At 59.8% G+C, this 17818-nt stretch overlaps 6 protein-coding genes across 6 annotated transcripts; 4 read left to right on the forward strand and 2 right to left on the reverse strand.

The window, feature by feature from the left end:
* The first annotated feature begins 24 nt into the window (after positions 1-24).
* On the forward strand, positions 25-2538 carry GGTG_12858 (casein kinase II subunit beta-1). The gene is made up of 2 exons (XM_009230759.1): positions 25-604; positions 721-2538. The coding sequence occupies exons 1-2, from the start codon at positions 446-448 to the stop codon at positions 1651-1653; spliced, it is 1092 nt and encodes a 363-aa protein (XP_009229023.1). The 5' UTR covers positions 25-445; the 3' UTR covers positions 1654-2538.
* Positions 2539-3404: 866 nt separating this feature from the next.
* On the forward strand, positions 3405-9759 carry GGTG_12859 (hypothetical protein). Its single transcript, XM_009230760.1, has 2 exons — positions 3405-9212; positions 9294-9759. Exons 1-2 carry the CDS (start codon positions 4791-4793, stop codon positions 9321-9323), a joined length of 4452 nt encoding a protein of 1483 aa, XP_009229024.1. The 5' UTR covers positions 3405-4790; the 3' UTR covers positions 9324-9759.
* A 32-nt stretch (positions 9760-9791) lies between these two features.
* Positions 9792-11651, reverse strand: GGTG_12860 (cytochrome P450 52A1; the record flags this gene model as incomplete). The annotated part of the gene is made up of 5 exons (XM_009230761.1): positions 9792-10420; positions 10506-10824; positions 10899-11128; positions 11215-11459; positions 11527-11651. 5 exons carry the CDS (start codon positions 11649-11651, stop codon positions 9792-9794), a joined length of 1548 nt encoding a protein of 515 aa, XP_009229025.1.
* Positions 11652-11983: 332 nt separating this feature from the next.
* Positions 11984-13616, forward strand: GGTG_12861 (hypothetical protein). Its single transcript, XM_009230762.1, has 2 exons — positions 11984-12275; positions 12345-13616. Exons 1-2 carry the CDS (start codon positions 12217-12219, stop codon positions 13324-13326), a joined length of 1041 nt encoding a protein of 346 aa, XP_009229026.1. The 5' UTR covers positions 11984-12216; the 3' UTR covers positions 13327-13616.
* On the reverse strand, positions 12812-17051 carry GGTG_12862 (phosphoenolpyruvate carboxykinase). Its single transcript, XM_009230763.1, has 8 exons — positions 16711-17051; positions 16435-16483; positions 16302-16330; positions 16141-16190; positions 16031-16072; positions 15802-15926; positions 15683-15716; positions 12812-15135 (listed from the first exon to the last, which is right to left on the reverse strand). The coding sequence occupies exons 1-8, from the start codon at positions 16847-16849 to the stop codon at positions 13792-13794; spliced, it is 1812 nt and encodes a 603-aa protein (XP_009229027.1). The 5' UTR covers positions 16850-17051; the 3' UTR covers positions 12812-13791.
* Positions 17052-17269: 218 nt separating this feature from the next.
* GGTG_12863 (hypothetical protein) lies at positions 17270-17692 on the forward strand (the record flags this gene model as incomplete). The annotated part of the gene is made up of 2 exons (XM_009230764.1): positions 17270-17349; positions 17431-17692. The coding sequence occupies 2 exons, from the start codon at positions 17270-17272 to the stop codon at positions 17690-17692; spliced, it is 342 nt and encodes a 113-aa protein (XP_009229028.1).
* Positions 17693-17818: the final 126 nt, after the last annotated feature.

Below are 17818 nucleotides of genomic sequence, written 5' to 3' on the forward strand. Positions count from 1 at the left end.
CATGGCAACGACCCAAAACGGACAGGATTTCTCCCTTTGGATCTGAGCAAAACCTCGCGGCGCAAAACGCGACATAGCCCGACTGACGACGAAAAGCGAGCCGCCGTACCCGTCCCTGCAATATTTAAGCTGCGACCCTCAGCACCTAGCAGCCAGCCATCGCGGTAGCGTACGCTATAGTCCCACCGGCGAACCACCTCGATCAGCCTCATTCGCGCCCTCGTCGAGACGATCATGCCTACACAATTACCCCGCTGAACATCACGAAGCGCGCGTCCGGCCCCGGGATTCCACCCGTCTCCCCTTTCAGGCACAGAAAGCCCAGCCATCTCCGCCTTCTCCCGCCACTAGACACACGCACGGGACTTGTCGCCAACGACCTCTCAATCCCGTGGCACGCCTTTCCCACCGCCACCTTCGCCACGATAACAACGCGCCGCCCATCATGTCATCGTCCTCGGGGACCCCAGAATCATGGATATCCTCCTTTTGCAATCTGATTGGCCACGAGTACTTTGCCGAGGTATCAGAGGAGTTTATCGAGGACGACTTTAATCTGACGGGCCTGCAGACACAGGTCCCAATGTACAAGGAGGCCTTGGAGGTAAGCCATTTTTGCCATCATCCCCTGTGCGGCCCGTCCGTCATGTTGCTCTCCTTGACTGCTTCCGGCGCGTCCCGAAGGTAAACTAACCGTGGCCGTGCTCTGTGCGCTCGTAGATGATATTGGATGTCGAGCCCGAGGATGACGAAGACGACGAGGATGAAGACGAGGAGGACGAGATTGACGAATCCGGCGATGCCGGCGGCTCGAGGCATCACGGCGAGCGGCGGCACCACAGCCGCATAGCGAGCGACCTATCAGTCATCGAGTCCTCGGCCGAGCTGTTGTACGGCCTGATCCATCAGAGGTTTATATGCTCGCGAGCTGGAATACAGCAAATGTCGGAGAAGTACGAGCTCGGCCACTTTGGCCACTGCCCCCGAACCAACTGTGGAATGGCTAGGACCCTGCCCGTCGGTCTCTCGGACATTCCGGGCTCAGGAACCGTCAAGCTGTTCTGCCCATCATGCCTGGATGTCTACGTCCCACCCAACAGCCGCTTTCAGACAGTTGACGGCGCATTTTTCGGCCGGACCTTTGGCGCTCTTTTCCTGCTCACCTTCCCCGAGTTTGACCTGAGCAAGCACGGGGCAGACGTGCTGGCGGGCTCGCACTCGGGTAGCAGCATGCGCCTGACGGATGACGGCGGCGGCAGCGTAATCAATGGCATGCATGCGCGCAACGTTGCGCCAGGCCTGGGGCGCGGCAAGATCTACGAGCCTCGCATCTACGGCTTCCGCGTGTCGGAGATGGCGCGATCCGGGCCTCGTATGCAGTGGCTGCGCGACAAGCCCGACGACGTGGTCAACGAGCTGGACGAGGCTCGCCGTTTCGCCGAGGAACAACCCGACTCCGACGACGACGACGAGAGCATGAACATGAACGGTAACGGCAACGGAAGCGCCACAGGAACTGGCAGTGGCAATGGACGCCTGGCGACACGGAGACGGCCACCGGGCAACTCGCGCCTTCGTCAACAGCAACAGCAGAGGCGGCAGAACGGGAGCCCAATGACAGTAGAGGCCAACGGCGCCGAGTCAGAACTATGACTGGATTCACGCCCATCTGCGCGCTCGGTCTGATTTCCCACCCCTTGTCATGCTGCACGGACGACTATCGTGACGTGACGGACGTATGCAGATGTCCTGGTTGTCTCGACCTGTCTCAAACGCCCCGTGATAATCATACTGGAGCACAACAAGCAGAGGAAGCGCGCGTGGGCAGGCAGGGTAGGGCAGCGTGAATTTAGATGTCGGAGCAAAGGTCTCGTCACGGTTGATATGCGATCTCTCGAGCCTTGAGTATACCTGTTCCGTTTTCGTGTCCTGCCTTTTGCCTCTTTGTCCTCTTTGTCCTCTTTCCTTCCTCCCTCAGTCTTTTTCCTTACGATCATCGGTGTTTTGTTTGCATTGGTCGGCGTTTTGCCTGCTGCTCATTGCGCAACTACCCACGTATCGACGCAAAACTGTAGTTTGGTCGTGGCCGTCGTGCAGGTGCGTGTCTCTGCCATACAATACGTGTTCCCGGTTAAAATGTATGATATTGGCGTTGCGTTAAACGGGGGGGCATTCGAGTTTTGTTCTTTCTTCTTGTGCAGGAGAGGTGGGACCCTGGATGGAAAAGATAAGGTGCCGAACGAGTCTTTGATTCTGTGCCGCGGGGGGCGCTGGGCCTGTGATGCCTCGCTGACAGTGAGTCTCGGCCGAGCTGTTTCTGCGCCTCCCCCGGCCTCGACTGCGACCCTCGATCTTTCTCATCTGCTACTTGCACCATGGCGGCTGACGAAGGGCAAAGACGCTTACAAAACAGATAGATTGCGTAATTATATGTACACCTCAGATGGCGGCGCATCAACTTGGCTGCAGCTGACCGATCTGGTATACCCCTGGTGTCTAGTTGTGCTCGGCACATCTTCCAGTGACGGGAAAGCCGCCTATGACTAATTTGGTTCAGAGTCCTCTGCTGCTGCCAAGCCAAGCTCTCTTCCATCATTTGTGCGCGCCACATCTGAGGTGTCATTTTATCCACCAGGTGTGCTTACCACCGCCAACCCTGTGTCCTTCTCCGAGACGACGCAAGTTTGTCTGCTTGTTTCAATTCCAAGCGTGTGTGGGGCATGGTGGTGTTTTACGGGTAGGCTACCTACACAACTACCGAGCACACAAGGAGCGATGCTGGTGGAAGCGAGTCCAGGCACCCGACATCTCCAGCTCCCACAGCCCGAGAAACTTTGCAGCCAGGCCCATATAACCCCTGTATCTCACCACCGTTGCGCAAGGGTCAAGAGCGTTTCTTGTGCAGGTGCAGATGCGTGGCGTTACCACGTGATGTTGGCCATGCCGTGCACTAGGCTTTGACGTCGGGCTGTTCGCGGGCTTATCGCGCCTTTTTTTTTTTTTTTTTTTGTCCTGGGGCGGTCGGTTTCGGAACGCGCGTGTGCCATACCGGCAGGCAGCTTCGGAGGGATATTGTCGGGTACCCCGGCAACATCGCACACCGCGGGTTTGTAAGGGTCGGAGTCGGGGTAGTGCATCCGACGCTCCGGCCCCGGTCGGGAGTTGAAACGAAACGGGCAGTGGGACAGGCACAGGCAGGAAGGTTCGATGGAACGGGGCTCGCGGGCTGCAGGTGCGATTAGCTTGCTCGTACTGTGCGTTGAGCTGTCGGGTGCGCTTTCCAGAAGCCCGGAGCGCCACGCGGTAATCATCCCGTCTCCGAGGAGGTTACTGCCGGGAATAACGAGAGAGACTGACTGTGCCTGTGCTGCACTACCTTGGCCCCTCCATCACACTTGGCGGCTACTCGACAATCTAGATCCCTCCATCATATCCCTTCAGCATATCCCGACGCGATGCACACGCCGGCCTGAGTCACCAGCAAGTTTGACGTCAAGCTCCAGACCCGGCCGCAGGTCAGCGCTGGCGGCGGCAAGCCCGGTCAAAGTGTTTGCATTTTCCGGGCTAATGTCCCAGTAAACCCCGCCATGCCGCTTCTGCTGCTTGTCTCGTGGGTTGACTGAGCAGCTTGCGGGTGTGGGGGAGAGCCCACCATCATCGTGTTGCGGACCGCCTTTGCGTTTCCAATCCCCCCTTTTCACTGATCGGGATTCCTCTTTAGGCATCTCAAATATTTTGTCGGTCGCCCTGCGTCCTCCAGAGTCCGACTCAATCGCATCACGGCGGGCGACCAAGGTTCCCCATCGCGAGGCCCCAGGGAACCTAACCAGGGAGCGGTGGAGGGAGAGTGGCAGGCCCCGCCGGCCTCGGGTTACTTTTCACACTCCGGCCGCCAACATGCCAGTTTCTTGCCACACCTCCCGCGTCCAAAGAGCGCTAGGGCTCAAGGGTGTGAGCCGTATTACAAATACGGCATGGGGCTTGGCGATGGCCTCCCCAGGGGGGATCGGTGGGCCTTTGGGAGGGTCCCGCGAGTAGGTACCACGGCAGCACGATCAAGTATGTATCATTTCCTGTCATAATCACCCAGCCAGCTAGGTCGCTAGGCTCCATCCGCCGCCGCCGCCATTCACCATGTTGGTCCGTCGGTTGTTTGTCGGCTTCCCTACTCCGTACGCACGACTAGCGCGGTGTTCCGGAGCCAGACATCCTGGCCCGTCAACGTTATTCAGTTGACGTGATCGCCGCCCTTTCGCTGCCTGTTTTTGCTTCCACGTCTTGGCGGTGGATCTGGGCCTTGACTCTTTCCGTTATCTCCGAGTCTGGGTAATAAAATCAGCACGCAGGGGGGTCCACAAGCCCGTTATTATGTCCCTGCCCTTCCCGTACTAATACACATACATGTTCCCCCATCACAGACTGCCGGGCCCGTCTTCCTTGTGTTGTTGGTCACGGCCTTACCTCTATTACCTTCCTTTAACCCCAGAGAGTGAGGTTATTGGGACCTGCTCGACTGCTCGACTGTTTCCTCGAGGCCAGTATCGAAACGAACCAGGGCCATCGCCAACGCCCGCGTCTTGCAGCCTTACAGCGTCGTCGACAAGCCCCATCCGTCATTGCCCTGCGCTTTCCCTCCGCAAACCCGGGGCGTGGGCCCGCACTTGACTTTTTTTGTTATTTAAATCCCTGGTATACCCCCTCATATCTCGTTGCCGTCTCTGTCGCCCACAACCGACTATCAATAGCCGACCCTTAGGAGTAGCCGTGACTAGCCGCATCCTCCTGCTGTCATGGCCGATCACTCCAAGGAAGAGGAGAAGGGGAAGGAGGTGGCTACAACGCAAACATCTTCGGCGTACTCGATCCCCTCCTCATCAACCACGAACGTTGAGGAGATGCGCGAGGAAGCGCGGCGCAACAACCCGAATGGCACATCCAACGTTGAGTCAGGGGTCTCCGTTGCACAGGCCGAAGCCGACTTTGCCGACCTGCAGCGCGAACTCACGGGTCTGTCGAGGGCCAGCCGCGTCAAGAGCCGATCGTCCCAGCACCAGAACGATGCTGAGAAGAGCGCGGGAGATCTTGAGAAGTCCTCGTCGTCGGAGAGCGAGAGGTTTGACCTGGAGTCATACTTGCGTAGCGGCATCGCTGCCCAGCGCGAGGCTGGCATCCGCCCCAAGCACATTGGCGTGTACTGGAACGACTTCACTGTCAAGGGCATGGGTGGTATGTCCAACTTTGTCCAGACCTTCCCCGATGTCGTCGTCGACTTCTTCAACGTGTGGTCGCCCATCAAGAACATGCTCGGGTTGAACGCCAAGGGCACCGAGGTCACCCTCCTTGACAACTTCCGCGGCGTCTGCAAGCCGGGTGAGATGGTGCTGGTGCTGGGAAAGCCGGGGTCTGGGTGCACCACGTTCCTCAAAACCATCACCAACCAGCGTTACGGCTACACCAACGTCACCGGAGATGTGCGCTACGGCCCCTTCACCGACGAGGAGTTCAAGGTGTATCGCCAAGAGGCTGTGTACAACCAGGAGGACGACATTCACCATGCGACCCTCACGGTTGAGCAAACGCTCGGGTTCGCGCTCGACACTAAGATTCCGGCCAAGTTGCCTGCCGGCATCACCAGGGCTCAGTTCAAGGAGAACGTCATCACGATGCTGCTCAAGATGTTCAACATTGAGCACACGCGCAACACCGTCGTCGGTGGTGCCCTTGTGCGCGGTGTTTCTGGTGGTGAGAGGAAGCGCGTGTCGGTCGCAGAGATGATGATCACCGAGGCCTCGATCCTGTCTTGGGATAACAGTACTCGTGGTCTTGACGCTAGCACCGCCCTCGACTTTATCAAGTCTCTTCGTGTCCAGACTAACCTGTACAAGACGGCAACGTTCGTATCGCTGTACCAGGCTTCTGAGAACATCTACAATCTCTTTGACAAGGTGCTCGTTATCGACTCTGGGAAGCAGGTCTACTTCGGCCCGGCCACCGAGGCCCGAGCCTACTTTGAAGGACTCGGCTTCGCCGCCCGGCCGCGCCAGACCACCCCCGACTATGTGACTGGCTGCACTGACGAGTACGAAAGGGGCTACGCCGAAGGTTACTCGGCTGAAAACGCTCCCCACAGCCCTGGCACCCTCGCCGAGGCTTTCAAGAACTCCGAGATTTCGAAGCGCCTAGACCAGGAGATGAACGCTTACAACGAGTCACTCAAGGTTGAGACGGAAAAGCACGAGGACTTCAAAATTGCCGTCAAGGAGAGCAAGCGCACTGGAGCCGAGAAGACTGTCTACTCGGTTGGCTTCCACCAGCAGGTGTGGGCCCTAATGAAGCGACAGACAGTGCTCAAGCTGCAGGACCGCCTGGCGCTCTTCCTGTCATGGTTCCGCACCATCATCGTCGCTATCGTCCTCGGAACTCTGTATCTCAACCTCGGTCAAACGTCGGCGTCCGCCTTCAGCAAGGGAGGTCTGATGTTCATCTCTCTGCTCTTCAACGCGTTCGAGGCCTTTGCCGAGCTCGGTTCGACCATGATGGGCCGCGGCATCGTCAACAAGCACAAGGCCTATGCTTTTCACCGTCCCAGCGCACTATGGATCGGACAGATCTTTGTCGATCAAGCGTTTGGCGCGCCCCGCATCCTCGTCTTCTCCGTCATCGTCTACTTCATGACCAATCTCGTCAAGGATGCCGGCGCCTTCTTCATGTTCTATCTGTTCATTCTCTGGGGCAACGTCGCCATGACACTCTTCTTCAGGATCATCGGCTGCGTCTCGATCGACTACGACTACGCCGTCAAGTTCGCCGTCGTCACCATCACACTGCTCATCACCACGTCGGGCTACCTGATCCAGTACCAGTCTCAGCAGGTGTGGCTGCGTTGGATCTACTACATCAACCCACTCGGCCTCATGTTCGGCTCCATGATGGAGAATGAGTTCAACCGCATAGACATGACGTGCACAGCCGAAAGTCTGGTCCCGTCGGGACCTGGCTTCTCGGACGTGGCACACCAGGTTTGCACCCTGCCTGGATCGAAGCCAGGCTCTCTCGGCGTCTCGGGCTCCGACTACATCCGCACTAGCTTTTCGTACAACCCAGAGGACATTTGGCGCAACTTCGGCATCGTGGCGGGACTGATCGCCTTCTTCCTCGTCATGAACGTGGTCCTCGGCGAGCTCGTCGACTTTGGCATGGGTGGGAACGCAGCCCGTGTCTACCAGAAGCCCAACGAGGAGAGGAATGCGCTGAACGAGAAGCTCTCGGCCAACCTTGAGGCGAAACGCGCGGCCAGGGGCGCCGTGGAGGACCAGGAGGCTCTCTCGATCAACTCCACCAGCGTGCTCACATGGGAGAACCTGACTTACGATGTGCCGGTCCCTGGCGGAACTCGCAGGCTGCTCAATGACGTTTTCGGCTACGTTCGCCCCGGCCAGCTCACTGCACTGATGGGGGCCTCGGGAGCCGGCAAGACGACGCTTCTGGACGTCCTCGCGGCGCGCAAGAACATTGGTGTTATCGGCGGCGACATCCTCGTGGACGGTGTCAAGCCAGGCAAGCAGTTTCAGCGGTCTACATCATACGCGGAGCAGATCGACATGCATGACCCGTCGCAGACTGTCCGCGAGGCCCTGCGTTTCTCGGCCGACCTGAGGCAGCCGTTCGAGACTCCGCAGGAGGAAAAGTACAGCTACGTCGAGGACATCATTGCGCTCCTGGAGCTGGAGGACCTGGCCGACGCCATCATTGGCGTTCCCGAATTCGGACTGACGGTTGAGCAGCGCAAGCGTGTGACTATCGGAGTCGAGCTGGCCGCCAAGCCCGAGCTTCTTCTCTTCCTGGATGAGCCGACCTCGGGGCTGGACAGCCAGAGCGCCTTCAACATCGTCCGCTTCCTGAAGAAGCTGGCCAACGCTGGCCAGGCCATCCTCTGCACCATCCACCAGCCCAACTCTGCCCTGTTCGAGAACTTCGATCGTCTGCTGCTCCTCCAGCGTGGCGGCCGCTGCGTCTACTTTGGCGATATTGGAAATGACGCATCTGTGCTCCGCGGCTACCTGAAGCGTCACGGCGCCGAGGCCAAGCCGACGGACAACGTGGCCGAGTACATGCTGGAGGCTCTTGGAGCCGGTAGTGCCCCTCGTGTTGGGTCGCGCGACTGGGCCGACATCTGGGAGGACTCTGCCGAACTGGCCAACGTCAAGGACACCATCTCGCAGCTGAAGCAGGAGCGGCAGCAAGCACTGGCGAGCGGCAACGGTGGCAAGGCCGACCTCGAGCGCGAGTACGCGTCGCCCTTCTTACACCAGCTCAAGGTCGTCATCAGCCGCAGCAACATTTCGCTCTGGCGGTCGCCCAACTACCTCTTCACCCGCCTCTTCAACCACGTCGTCATCGCTCTCCTGACAGGCCTCACGTTCCTGCAGCTCGACGAGTCACGCTCGTCGCTGCAGTACAAGGTCTTCGTCATGTTCCAGGTTACGGTGCTTCCGGCGCTCGTCATCAGCCAGATCGAGGCCATGTTCCATGTCAAGCGCGCCATCTTCTTCCGCGAGTCGTCGTCCAAGATGTACAATCAGTACACCTTCGCGGCGGCCCAGCTCGTGTCCGAGATCCCCTACTCGATCCTGTGCGCCGTCGGCTTCTTCCTGCCGCTCTACTACATGCCGGGCTTCCAGGTCGAGAGCTCCCGCGCGGGCTACCAGTTCCTCATGGTGTTCATCACCGAGATCTTCTCCATCACGCTCGGCCAGGCGCTGGCGGCCCTAACGCCGTCAACCTTCATCTCGAGCCAGTTCGACCCCTTCCTCATGATCACCTTCTCGCTCTTCTGCGGTGTCACCATCCCGTCCACCCAGATGCCCGAGGGCTACCGCTGGCTGTACCAGCTCGACCCCTTCACGCGCCTCATTGGCGGCACCGTCACCACGGCCCTGCACGAGCTGCCCGTCATCTGCCAGCCCTGGGAGCTTAACTCGTTCACCCCGCCCAACGGCACCTCGTGCGGCGACTACATGGCGCCCTTCTTCAGCGCTAGCGGCAAGGGCTACATCGTCGACAGCAGCTCCACTTCGCGTTGCGACTACTGCGCCTTCCGGGTCGGCGACCAGTTCTACGTCCCGCTCGGCTTCGACTTTCTCAACAGGTGGCGCGATCTCGGCATCTTCATCGCCTTTGTGGGCAGCAACATCATCATTCTGTTCATGGCCGTATGTTCTGTCTTCTCACTTTACCTTTCTAGTGTCCTGCTTCAACATAAGTGCCGCTACTAACTGCTTGTCTCCCTACAGAGCCGCTTCTTGAATTTCAACAAGAGGTAGACTGCCCATGAGCACTCTCCTCCCGCCACGCATCTTATCTCGTCTACTATCTAATAGGCATTTCGTTTCCCACGCCGTCAGCACATTCGCGTGCCGGTTAATCCCTTCCCCCCATAGACTTACGACCCGTCGTTTCCATTTTGCATCATCTGCGTTAGACAAAACTACTCGCCGTTGCTATTCATTTCCTTGGGTATGAGGCACAATGCCAGAAAATGTGGTCTGGGCCTTTTGTGCCCATTCTTGTCCGCAAGCCATCAGTATGTTTGCATCTCTCACTGCATCTTCTCCTGCATCCTGGGCATAGGCCCCTTCTTCATGTTTTCCATATACGCATGTATTTATAGCCTACACGCGTCTACACACGTAGATACAGATAAATGAAAGCATCTAGCCTTTTGTTTACTGCCACTGTGGTCCCATCCAAGACTTTGCTCTACCTCGCCTGCGCCATGTATAACCTAATATCTAGCCCACGCATCGCTTGACAAAACAGGGCAAGCCACCCTCCATGGGGAGAGTCAGCGAGTTTTTGCTGACCCTCTCGCAGCGCTCGTCGTATGCAGGGCCAAAGTCGAAGGCGCAGACGACGGAGGGGATGACCTGCACCGCAATGAGCTCGGCCATCTTCTTGCCGAGGCACGTGTGGGCCCCGCCGTTGAAGACGGGGAACTCGGACGCGCCCCTGGACACAAACGCGAGCGGGGCGCCGTCGTCGTCGGACGCCCGGGAGAGCCAGCGGTCCGGGCGGAAGTCGTCGGCGTCGGGGCCCCAGGTGTCTCGGGACCTGTTCATGGCCCAGAGGCTCCAGAGGACGACGGACGACTCGGGCAGAAAGGTGCCGTCGGGCAGGGTGGCGGCGGCGACGCACTGCTTGATCTCGATGGGGATGGGCGGGTACAGGCGCATGGCCTCGTAGAAGACGGCCATGGTGTAGGGCATGGCGGCCGGGGTGAAGGCCGCGGGGTCGCGGGGGAGGCCGTCGGTGCCCAGGGCGTCGCGCGCCTCGTCCCGGATCCGCTCAACCGAGGCCTGGCGGCCCCGGCGCATCAGCAGGTACAGTGACCAGGTCAGGGCCTGCGCGACGGTGTCTCGGCCTAAACAGTGAATCAAGGGGGTCAGGCGACAGAGCACTTCAGGAAGCAGCGAGTGTAGGGGTTTGCTGAGCACACGGCGACTGACCAGCCGAGAGATAGTTCAGAGCAGCGTCCGCCACGATGGCCTCGTCTCCGATGGAGTCCAGAAATGACTGCATGAGACTGCCCGACGTCTCCACCAGCACGTCCTTTTCCGACTGCGCGCCGGGAGGAGACTGCCGGTCCCGCACGGCCTTGGCGACGATGCTCCTGCCGTACGACTTGACGACGCTGAGCGAGCGCCTGAAGCGGGAGCCCGTGAACAGCTCCGTCAGTGTGTACATGGGGTTCTGGAAGCGCTCTCCGGTCACGCCCGAGGCGTAGTCAAATGCCAGCGTGAAGTCGTCGTCGGCATGCATTTCCATCTAGCAAAGGCAAGAAGCCAGCGTCAGCCAAGCCAGTGATGACACAGCAAAGAGGGCCAAGTCGGTTTGCGTACGTTGTAGGCCATCTTCCCCATGAGCTGGGACGTGATCTCGTGAAAGACGGTCTGCATGTCCAGGGCCTGCCCCGAGTCCGCGTGGCGCTCAAGCAACTTCATGCTCGCCGAGAGGTAGCGCGGCAGGGCAACGTCGGTCAGGACGCGCATATTCGGGACGCTCAGGAAGTGCAACCCGGCTTTGCGCTGCACCTTCCACAGGTCGCCGTCCGTATTGATGATCCCATGGCCTGTTGGGCATCATACCGTCATCAGTCAGCAAAGAGCCATCCCCGCCCCCAAAAAGTCAAGTGAGCTGGGGGAGGCCGAGACGGACCAAAGAGATCCCAGGCGCGTCGCTTCACAAACTCGCCCTTCTTGAACAGGGCCTCGTTCTTGAAGACGTAGTCGACGTTGGCCGGGTCGTTGAGCACGACGCCGGGCGGCAGCGTCGGCACCGAGATCTGGTACGTCTCGCGGCCGAACTCGCGCTCGCGCTGGCTGAACCACGAGAAGAGCGCCTGGCGCGGGCGCAGGAACACGATGCCGTTACCCAGCAAGGGGAGCGAGCCGCGCGGTTTCCTGTCACGGGTGTCGTGTTGGTTTTAGGGGCCAGATCACAGAGGGAACCTGGGTTGCTCATGCGCACCTCAGGGGGATGCCGTTGCGCCTGAGCCGGGTCGGCCGGACGGCGAGGCGGACGGCCAGGGCGAGGATGGCAAGGCCCAGGGCCGCCAGGGGCCACGAGTGCACGGCGGCACTGAGCAGCGCCATGGCGGGCCGGTGGCTGCTAGGTTGGACAGGTTGCTTTATGGGTATGGCTTCAAGCCCGACGATACAGGTGCGTAGCTACACTCTTCAGGGATAATACAGGTTAATATCAACCACGTCACTTTCTGAGTTGGCAGGGATGAGGAACATTCTGCATTGAAGGGTTCGGATAGGAAACGTGCAGAGAACATAAGCTTTTGACCCTTGACGGTGTAAGCGAGTACAGCAGGAGATGGTGTCACGTGACGTCACTATTGAGTCAAGAACCCGATATATACCTTAATCTTTTTTTGTTTCTTATCGCATATTCGCTCACCCTGCGATTCTCGAGGCCTACCGACCAAGACCTTCCATGGACACTGTTCGACAAGGGGGCCTAGGTACAGTACCGCTTATCTGTTTCCTCCCTTGGACAACCTTTTAGCCACTCACACCCCTTGGACGAAATCACATCACAGCCACAGCCAGCACAAGCACAGCAAGACCCAACAGGACACATCACAGGCACGAAAAAAGGCGGGGCAATCCGCTTCATACGGACGCCCTCAGCCGCCCTGAGCTGCCCAGCATGGCGACCAGCATCCTCTTCCCGCGCAGGCACTACTTCGAGATAGACGACCAGCCATGGCAAGCCCAACCCCCTCAAGTCTCAAGGCAAACGACACAGCATACGCCCAGCTAACCTCGGCCCTGCAGGTTCCCCGACTTCCTCCGCCAGAGGGTCCAGACGGGCCTCACGCTGGTCTGGAACCTGCGCGTGCCGGTGCTGCAGCCGGCGGCGCCCGCCCAGCTCGTGGCGCGCCTGCTGACGACGCACCTGGGCCCCGTGGGCGGCTACGCCTTTGTCGACTTTTGCGCCGGCGCCGGCGGGCCCACGCCCGAGATTGAGCGCGCCGTCAACCGCCGCCGCGACCCGGCTGCGACGGCGCCGGCCCCCTTTGTGCTGACGGACCTGCACCCGCACGTGACCCAGTGGGCCCGCGCCGCCGCGGCCAGCCCGCACGTCTCGTACGTCCGCGAGCCCGTCGACGCCACCGCCGCGCCCAAGGCTCTGCTCGACCGCCTGCGCGGCCGCCCCGCCGCCGCCTCCTATGCTGCCGTCGTCGCCGGCGAACCGGAGCCGGAGTTAGAGACGGAACGCTACAGCAACGGCGACGCCAAGATGTCGGCGGCCGTGGACGCGGCCCTGCCGACCGGCAACGGCAACGGCAACGCACCACCGCCACCTGGCCAGCCGCGCAAGATCTTCCGGCTCTTCAACCTGGCCTTCCACCACTTCAACGACCCGCTCGCGCGCGCCATCCTCAAGGACACGGTCGAGACGAGCGACGGCTTCGGCATCTTTGAGCTGCAGCACCGCACCGTCGACTCCTTCTTCTCGACGCTGCTGTTCGGCGTCGGCATCCTGCTCTACACCCCAATCTACGCCTTTCTGGAGCGCGACCTCGTCGCGCTGATCTTCACGTACCTGCTGCCCGTCATACCCTTCGTGCTCGTCGTCGACGGCTGGGTCTCGGGCCTGCGCACCCGCACCCCAGACGAGATCGAGGCCCTGCTGAGGTCGTGCGGCGCCGAGGGCGGCGCCGACGCGTGGGAGCTGCGGAGCGGCAGCGAGAAGCACATGTGGCCGTGCGGCCACCTGAACTGGGTCATCTGCCTCAAGAAGAAGACGGTGTGATTTTGCTTGGGGCTCATTAAGAAGAGGATGCGATTGGTCGAAACCAAACAAAAAAGCCGTCCTGCCGATAGAGAGTATTACACTAACCATAGACGTCATTATGATAGAAAGAATGCCTGTATGCCATCTGTGTTGCGTTGCTCACTTTGGCTCAGACTTAATCCCCATACTACGATAGCAGATTTAATTATATATCGTCAGCTGAGCAGATTCTCTCAACAGAAACATCTTCGTCCATCGAATTCAACATGATCACAAGGCTGATTTTGCGACAACAAAAAACACATCCATGATTCCGTCCGTCCCATGAGTTGACGGCTCTTTTTGGGGTGACACAAGGAAACAAGACAGAAAAAGAAAGGTCATGAAAGCCGTGAAAGGGAAGAAGCAAATAGGCAGATTCAAAAGTTACAGGGCTGTAAAGGCCTTGCGGGAGGCCGGAAAGATGAAGGAATGCGACAACCCCTAAACGATCGGGCCGGCCTTGACGACATCCTCGGTGGCCTCGGACTCGTACTTCTTAAAGTTCTCGATGAAGAGGCCGCCGAGCTTGGTGACCTCCTGGGAGAAGCTGTCGGTGCCGGCGGTCCAGGCGGCCTTGGGGTTGAGCAGCTCCGAGGGCACGCCGGGGCAGCTCTTGGGCACGTCGAGGTTGAAGACCTCGTAAGTCTCGTACTCGGCCTTTGCCAGCTCGCCCGAGTGGATGGCGTCGAGGATGGCGCGCGTGTACTTGAGCGGGCAGCGCTTGCCGCCCTGGCCGGCGCCGGCGCCGACCCAGCCCGTGTTGAGCAGCCAGGCGTTGGCCTTGTGGTGCTCGATCTTGTCGGCTAGCATCTTTGCGTACCTCATGGGGTGCAGCGCCAGGAAGGGCTGGGCGAAGCACGACGAGAAGGTCGCCTGCGGCTCCGTCACGCCGTCCTCGGTGCCCGCCATCTTGGACGTATAGCCCGAGATGAAGTGGAACATGGTCTGGGCCCGGTTCAGCTTGGAGATGGGTGGGAGCACGCCGCGCGCGTCGCACGTGAGCAGGATGATGTTGCTGGGGTGGTTGAGCGACAGGCACGGGATCTTGGCGTTGGAGATGTACTCGATCGGGTACGCGCAGCGCGTGTTCTCCGTGAGCGTGCAGTCGTCGTAGTCGACCGTCCTGGTCTCCTGGTCGAACACGACGTTCTCGAGCACCGAGCCGAACTTGATGGCCCCAAAGATGTCGGGCTCCTTCTCCGCCGAGAGGCCGATGCACTTGGCGTAGCAGCCGCCCTCAATGTTGAACACGCCGCGTTCGCTCCAGCAGTGCTCGTCGTCGCCGATCAGCGCCCTGTTGGGGTCGGCCGAGAGCGTAGTCTTGCCCGTGCCCGACAGGCCGAAGAAGAGCGTGACGTCACCGTCCTTGCCCTCGTTGGCGGACGAGTGCAGCGTCAGGACGTTGTGCTTGATGGGCATCTCGTAGAAGAGCACCGTGAAGACGCCCTTCTTCATCTCGCCCGCGTACTCAGTGCCGAGGATGACCATCTCCTTCTCGGCAAAGTTAATGGCGACCGACGTACCCGACGTCATGCCTTCGGTATACCTGTTGGCGGGGAAGGTGCCGGCGTTGTAGATGGTGTAGTCGGGCTGGAAGTGCTCAAGCTCCTCGCGCGGCGGCCTGATAAGCATGTTGCGCATAAAGAGCGCATGGTAGGCGCGCGCGCACACAACGCGCACCCGGATCCTGTACCTCTCGTCCCAGCCGGCATATCCGTCCACGACGTAGATACGGCTCCTGGTGTTTAGGTAGTCGATGGCACGTTCGCGGTTGATTTTCCAGACCTGTAAGGGATGTCACATGTCAGCAAGGACATTTTGCGGAACCATAGCACATGGCACACGTGATTGTGCGGGGGTGGCTTGCTTGGCGCCCGGCTCTTTGGAACGAGCAGATGCGTGGGGTGCAGCAAGGGAAGGCGAGGACGGGCAATGGAGCCACCCACAGCATCCAGCCGCTTGATTACGACAGCGCCCAGGGGCTGCGCAGGTGGGGCGTCCGATCAAGGGGGAACTGCAACCAAAGGAATAAAAGCCAAAGCAGCCACACATGATTCGCGTGGTCTCGTGCCTTGCTCCGCCAGGCGACAATGGGTTTTGACCGGCCAATGACGTATTGCAGCGACCTGCAAATGCAAAATGCGACATTGGGGCGTGTGCAGATGAGACGGGCGACATGACGACGGACGCTATGCGCCACGTTCCTCTCTTCCGGGCAGCCGGAAAAAGGGATTGCGACAGAGTCCTCTGGGCAGACGGGCAGATGGGGAGAATGGAATGGTGGGCGAGAAAATCAAAGAGCGTGGGACCGAACAAAAAACAGAAGTCTTACATCAGGGCTCATGGGCTTGTTGACAGGACCCCACCTGAAGAATCAAACGAGGAAACGTCAGCAAATCTCGTGTCACGTCTCCATCCCCGCAGCGATACCAAGGCAAAGCCAGTACATACCAGATCTCGTTTTCTGACGAGGGCTCCTTCACAATCCTCTTGTCCAACGGAGAGCGGCCGGTCTTGGCGCCCGAGTAGGCCGTCAGGGCGCCCGTCGATGAGATGGCGGAACCAGGCTCGTAGACCTTTGCATGTGGTGATGGCACGGGCGGTCAGCATGCGTCTAGCCGCGTGCTAGCAGCCCGCCATGTCAAGGCGGTGCTCCTTGGGAAATGCGCCGTCTCCTTACCAGTGCATCCTCGTACAGTGCCGGAACAGACGGGTTGGGGATCTAGGTTCCGCATGTTAGTTTGGCCGCTACTCGATGACACGCCAACAGAGTTTCACGCCTCGACTTACAATGGCCACCCTGTCGTAGTCGATGTGTGCCTTCTCGTGAAGCTCCTCCTCTGTGTCAAAGGCCGCGAGTCAGTCTTTGGTCGCACAGCGAGAGCTGCGTCTCCCTCAAGAGCTCGCTGTGCCGTCAGGCTCGCGAGCTCGGTGGAACAGGTAGACCATACCAAGCTCAGTGTGCTCGACTCGGTGTGCCCTGTAGATGGTGGGACAAATCCGTTAGCGCCGGTCCCCCGCTGCCCTGGGCGCCAGACCATAGCTGCCCCGGCCACGTGTCGGGGAATACAGATCACTACTTACTGAACACCACTAGGGTGAAGTGAGGTCTTGTTGACGTTGTTGGGAATCACTGCCGTCGGGACACATGTCAGACCAAGTTCCTGGACACAATGGCTAGGCGGATGTCTAGGAGACACTATCGGCCGCTGGGCAGGAGGAGCGCGGCGCCGAAGAGAGGAGGATTGGGCAGATGGACCATTGGGGCGGCCGAGGCCAGGGGGAGAGAGGACTGAAATGGAGGATGGGGACGCCGCAGCGATGGGGAACAAAGACGAGCTCGGCGAGGGGCGGACGTACTGGTTGCGGCGGCAATGTTGATGATGTTGCGCTGTGGATGGGAGGAGGCGTGGGTTCCGGCGGAGAGAATCTGGGCTCGTGGACCTTTGACTGAAGGGTCGACGTAGGGAGAAGCGGTTCTTTGGACGGGATCCTTCATGTTTATAAACTTCAGGCGCGGGCGGACAGTGTCGGGAGAAGCTAGGGCAGGGCTTGGCCTGGTGCGTATTTCGGTACAAGGGGTGTGGGAGGAAAACGGAGTCTTGTTCTCTGGGCTACGTCTTGGGTCCACAAGGGGTACTGGCGAGAGCTAGCAGGAGACGTGATGGCTCCACGGACGGGCTCGTGGTAGGGACCAGACCCGAGGATATAAGCTACAAGTGACGGCCTTGGCTGGCTAGGGTGGGGCCCCTGTCGTCATTCGCACTGGACGCACTGGGCTCTGGGTCACGAATTCAAACCGGAGCAGCGAGCAGTCGCACCCCCTGCAGCTCTCGGGTCTGGAGCCTGCCCGGCTATCTCTGCATTGATTGACCTGCATTGGGGTGATTGGGCACTTACGAACGAACGCCCAGTGCCGATGCCCTCCGTCCCTCTCCGGATCCGTCGACCCGTCTCGTCCCGGACACGTCAGTCCCGCAAGCCCGGCAAGGCGTGCGTGTAAGTGAGTTATCGCCATAAAGCGAGCAGCCCACACGCACCCGTCGAGGTGGGTGGCGATAGCTGCCGTTCGCTGGATAGTGCTGGCCCTGGTTGGCGAAGGGAGGGATCGCCACCACCCCCTCCTCCAGACTCGGCATACATATCGATGGCTGTCGGGGGCCTTCAGTCACCACCCGGCCATGGCCGAGCCAAGGGCTGGTTCCACTCTGGGGCTGCCGCCGGGCCAACCGCCGGCGCCGCCTCTCCAAATCACATAACACCCTACATTGTTACGTGTGAGGGCGCAGATATGACAGGCGCCAAGTCCACGATGGCAATTGGAGCCACTGAAAAGACATAAACCACGTAACGAAGTGCTGCTGTGTGCTGCTGTTGTCCTCTGCTCCGGGGAGGAACCCCCCGGCAACCCTCGTGAAAGCGCGCGCGTCGAGGGCACGCGACACAGTGTCGGGTTTGTTCGCTGATA

Source organism: Gaeumannomyces tritici (genome assembly GCF_000145635.1).
Source record: "Gaeumannomyces tritici R3-111a-1 unplaced genomic scaffold supercont2.10, whole genome shotgun sequence".
NCBI classification, from domain to species: Eukaryota; Fungi; Ascomycota; class Sordariomycetes; order Magnaporthales; family Magnaporthaceae; genus Gaeumannomyces; species Gaeumannomyces tritici.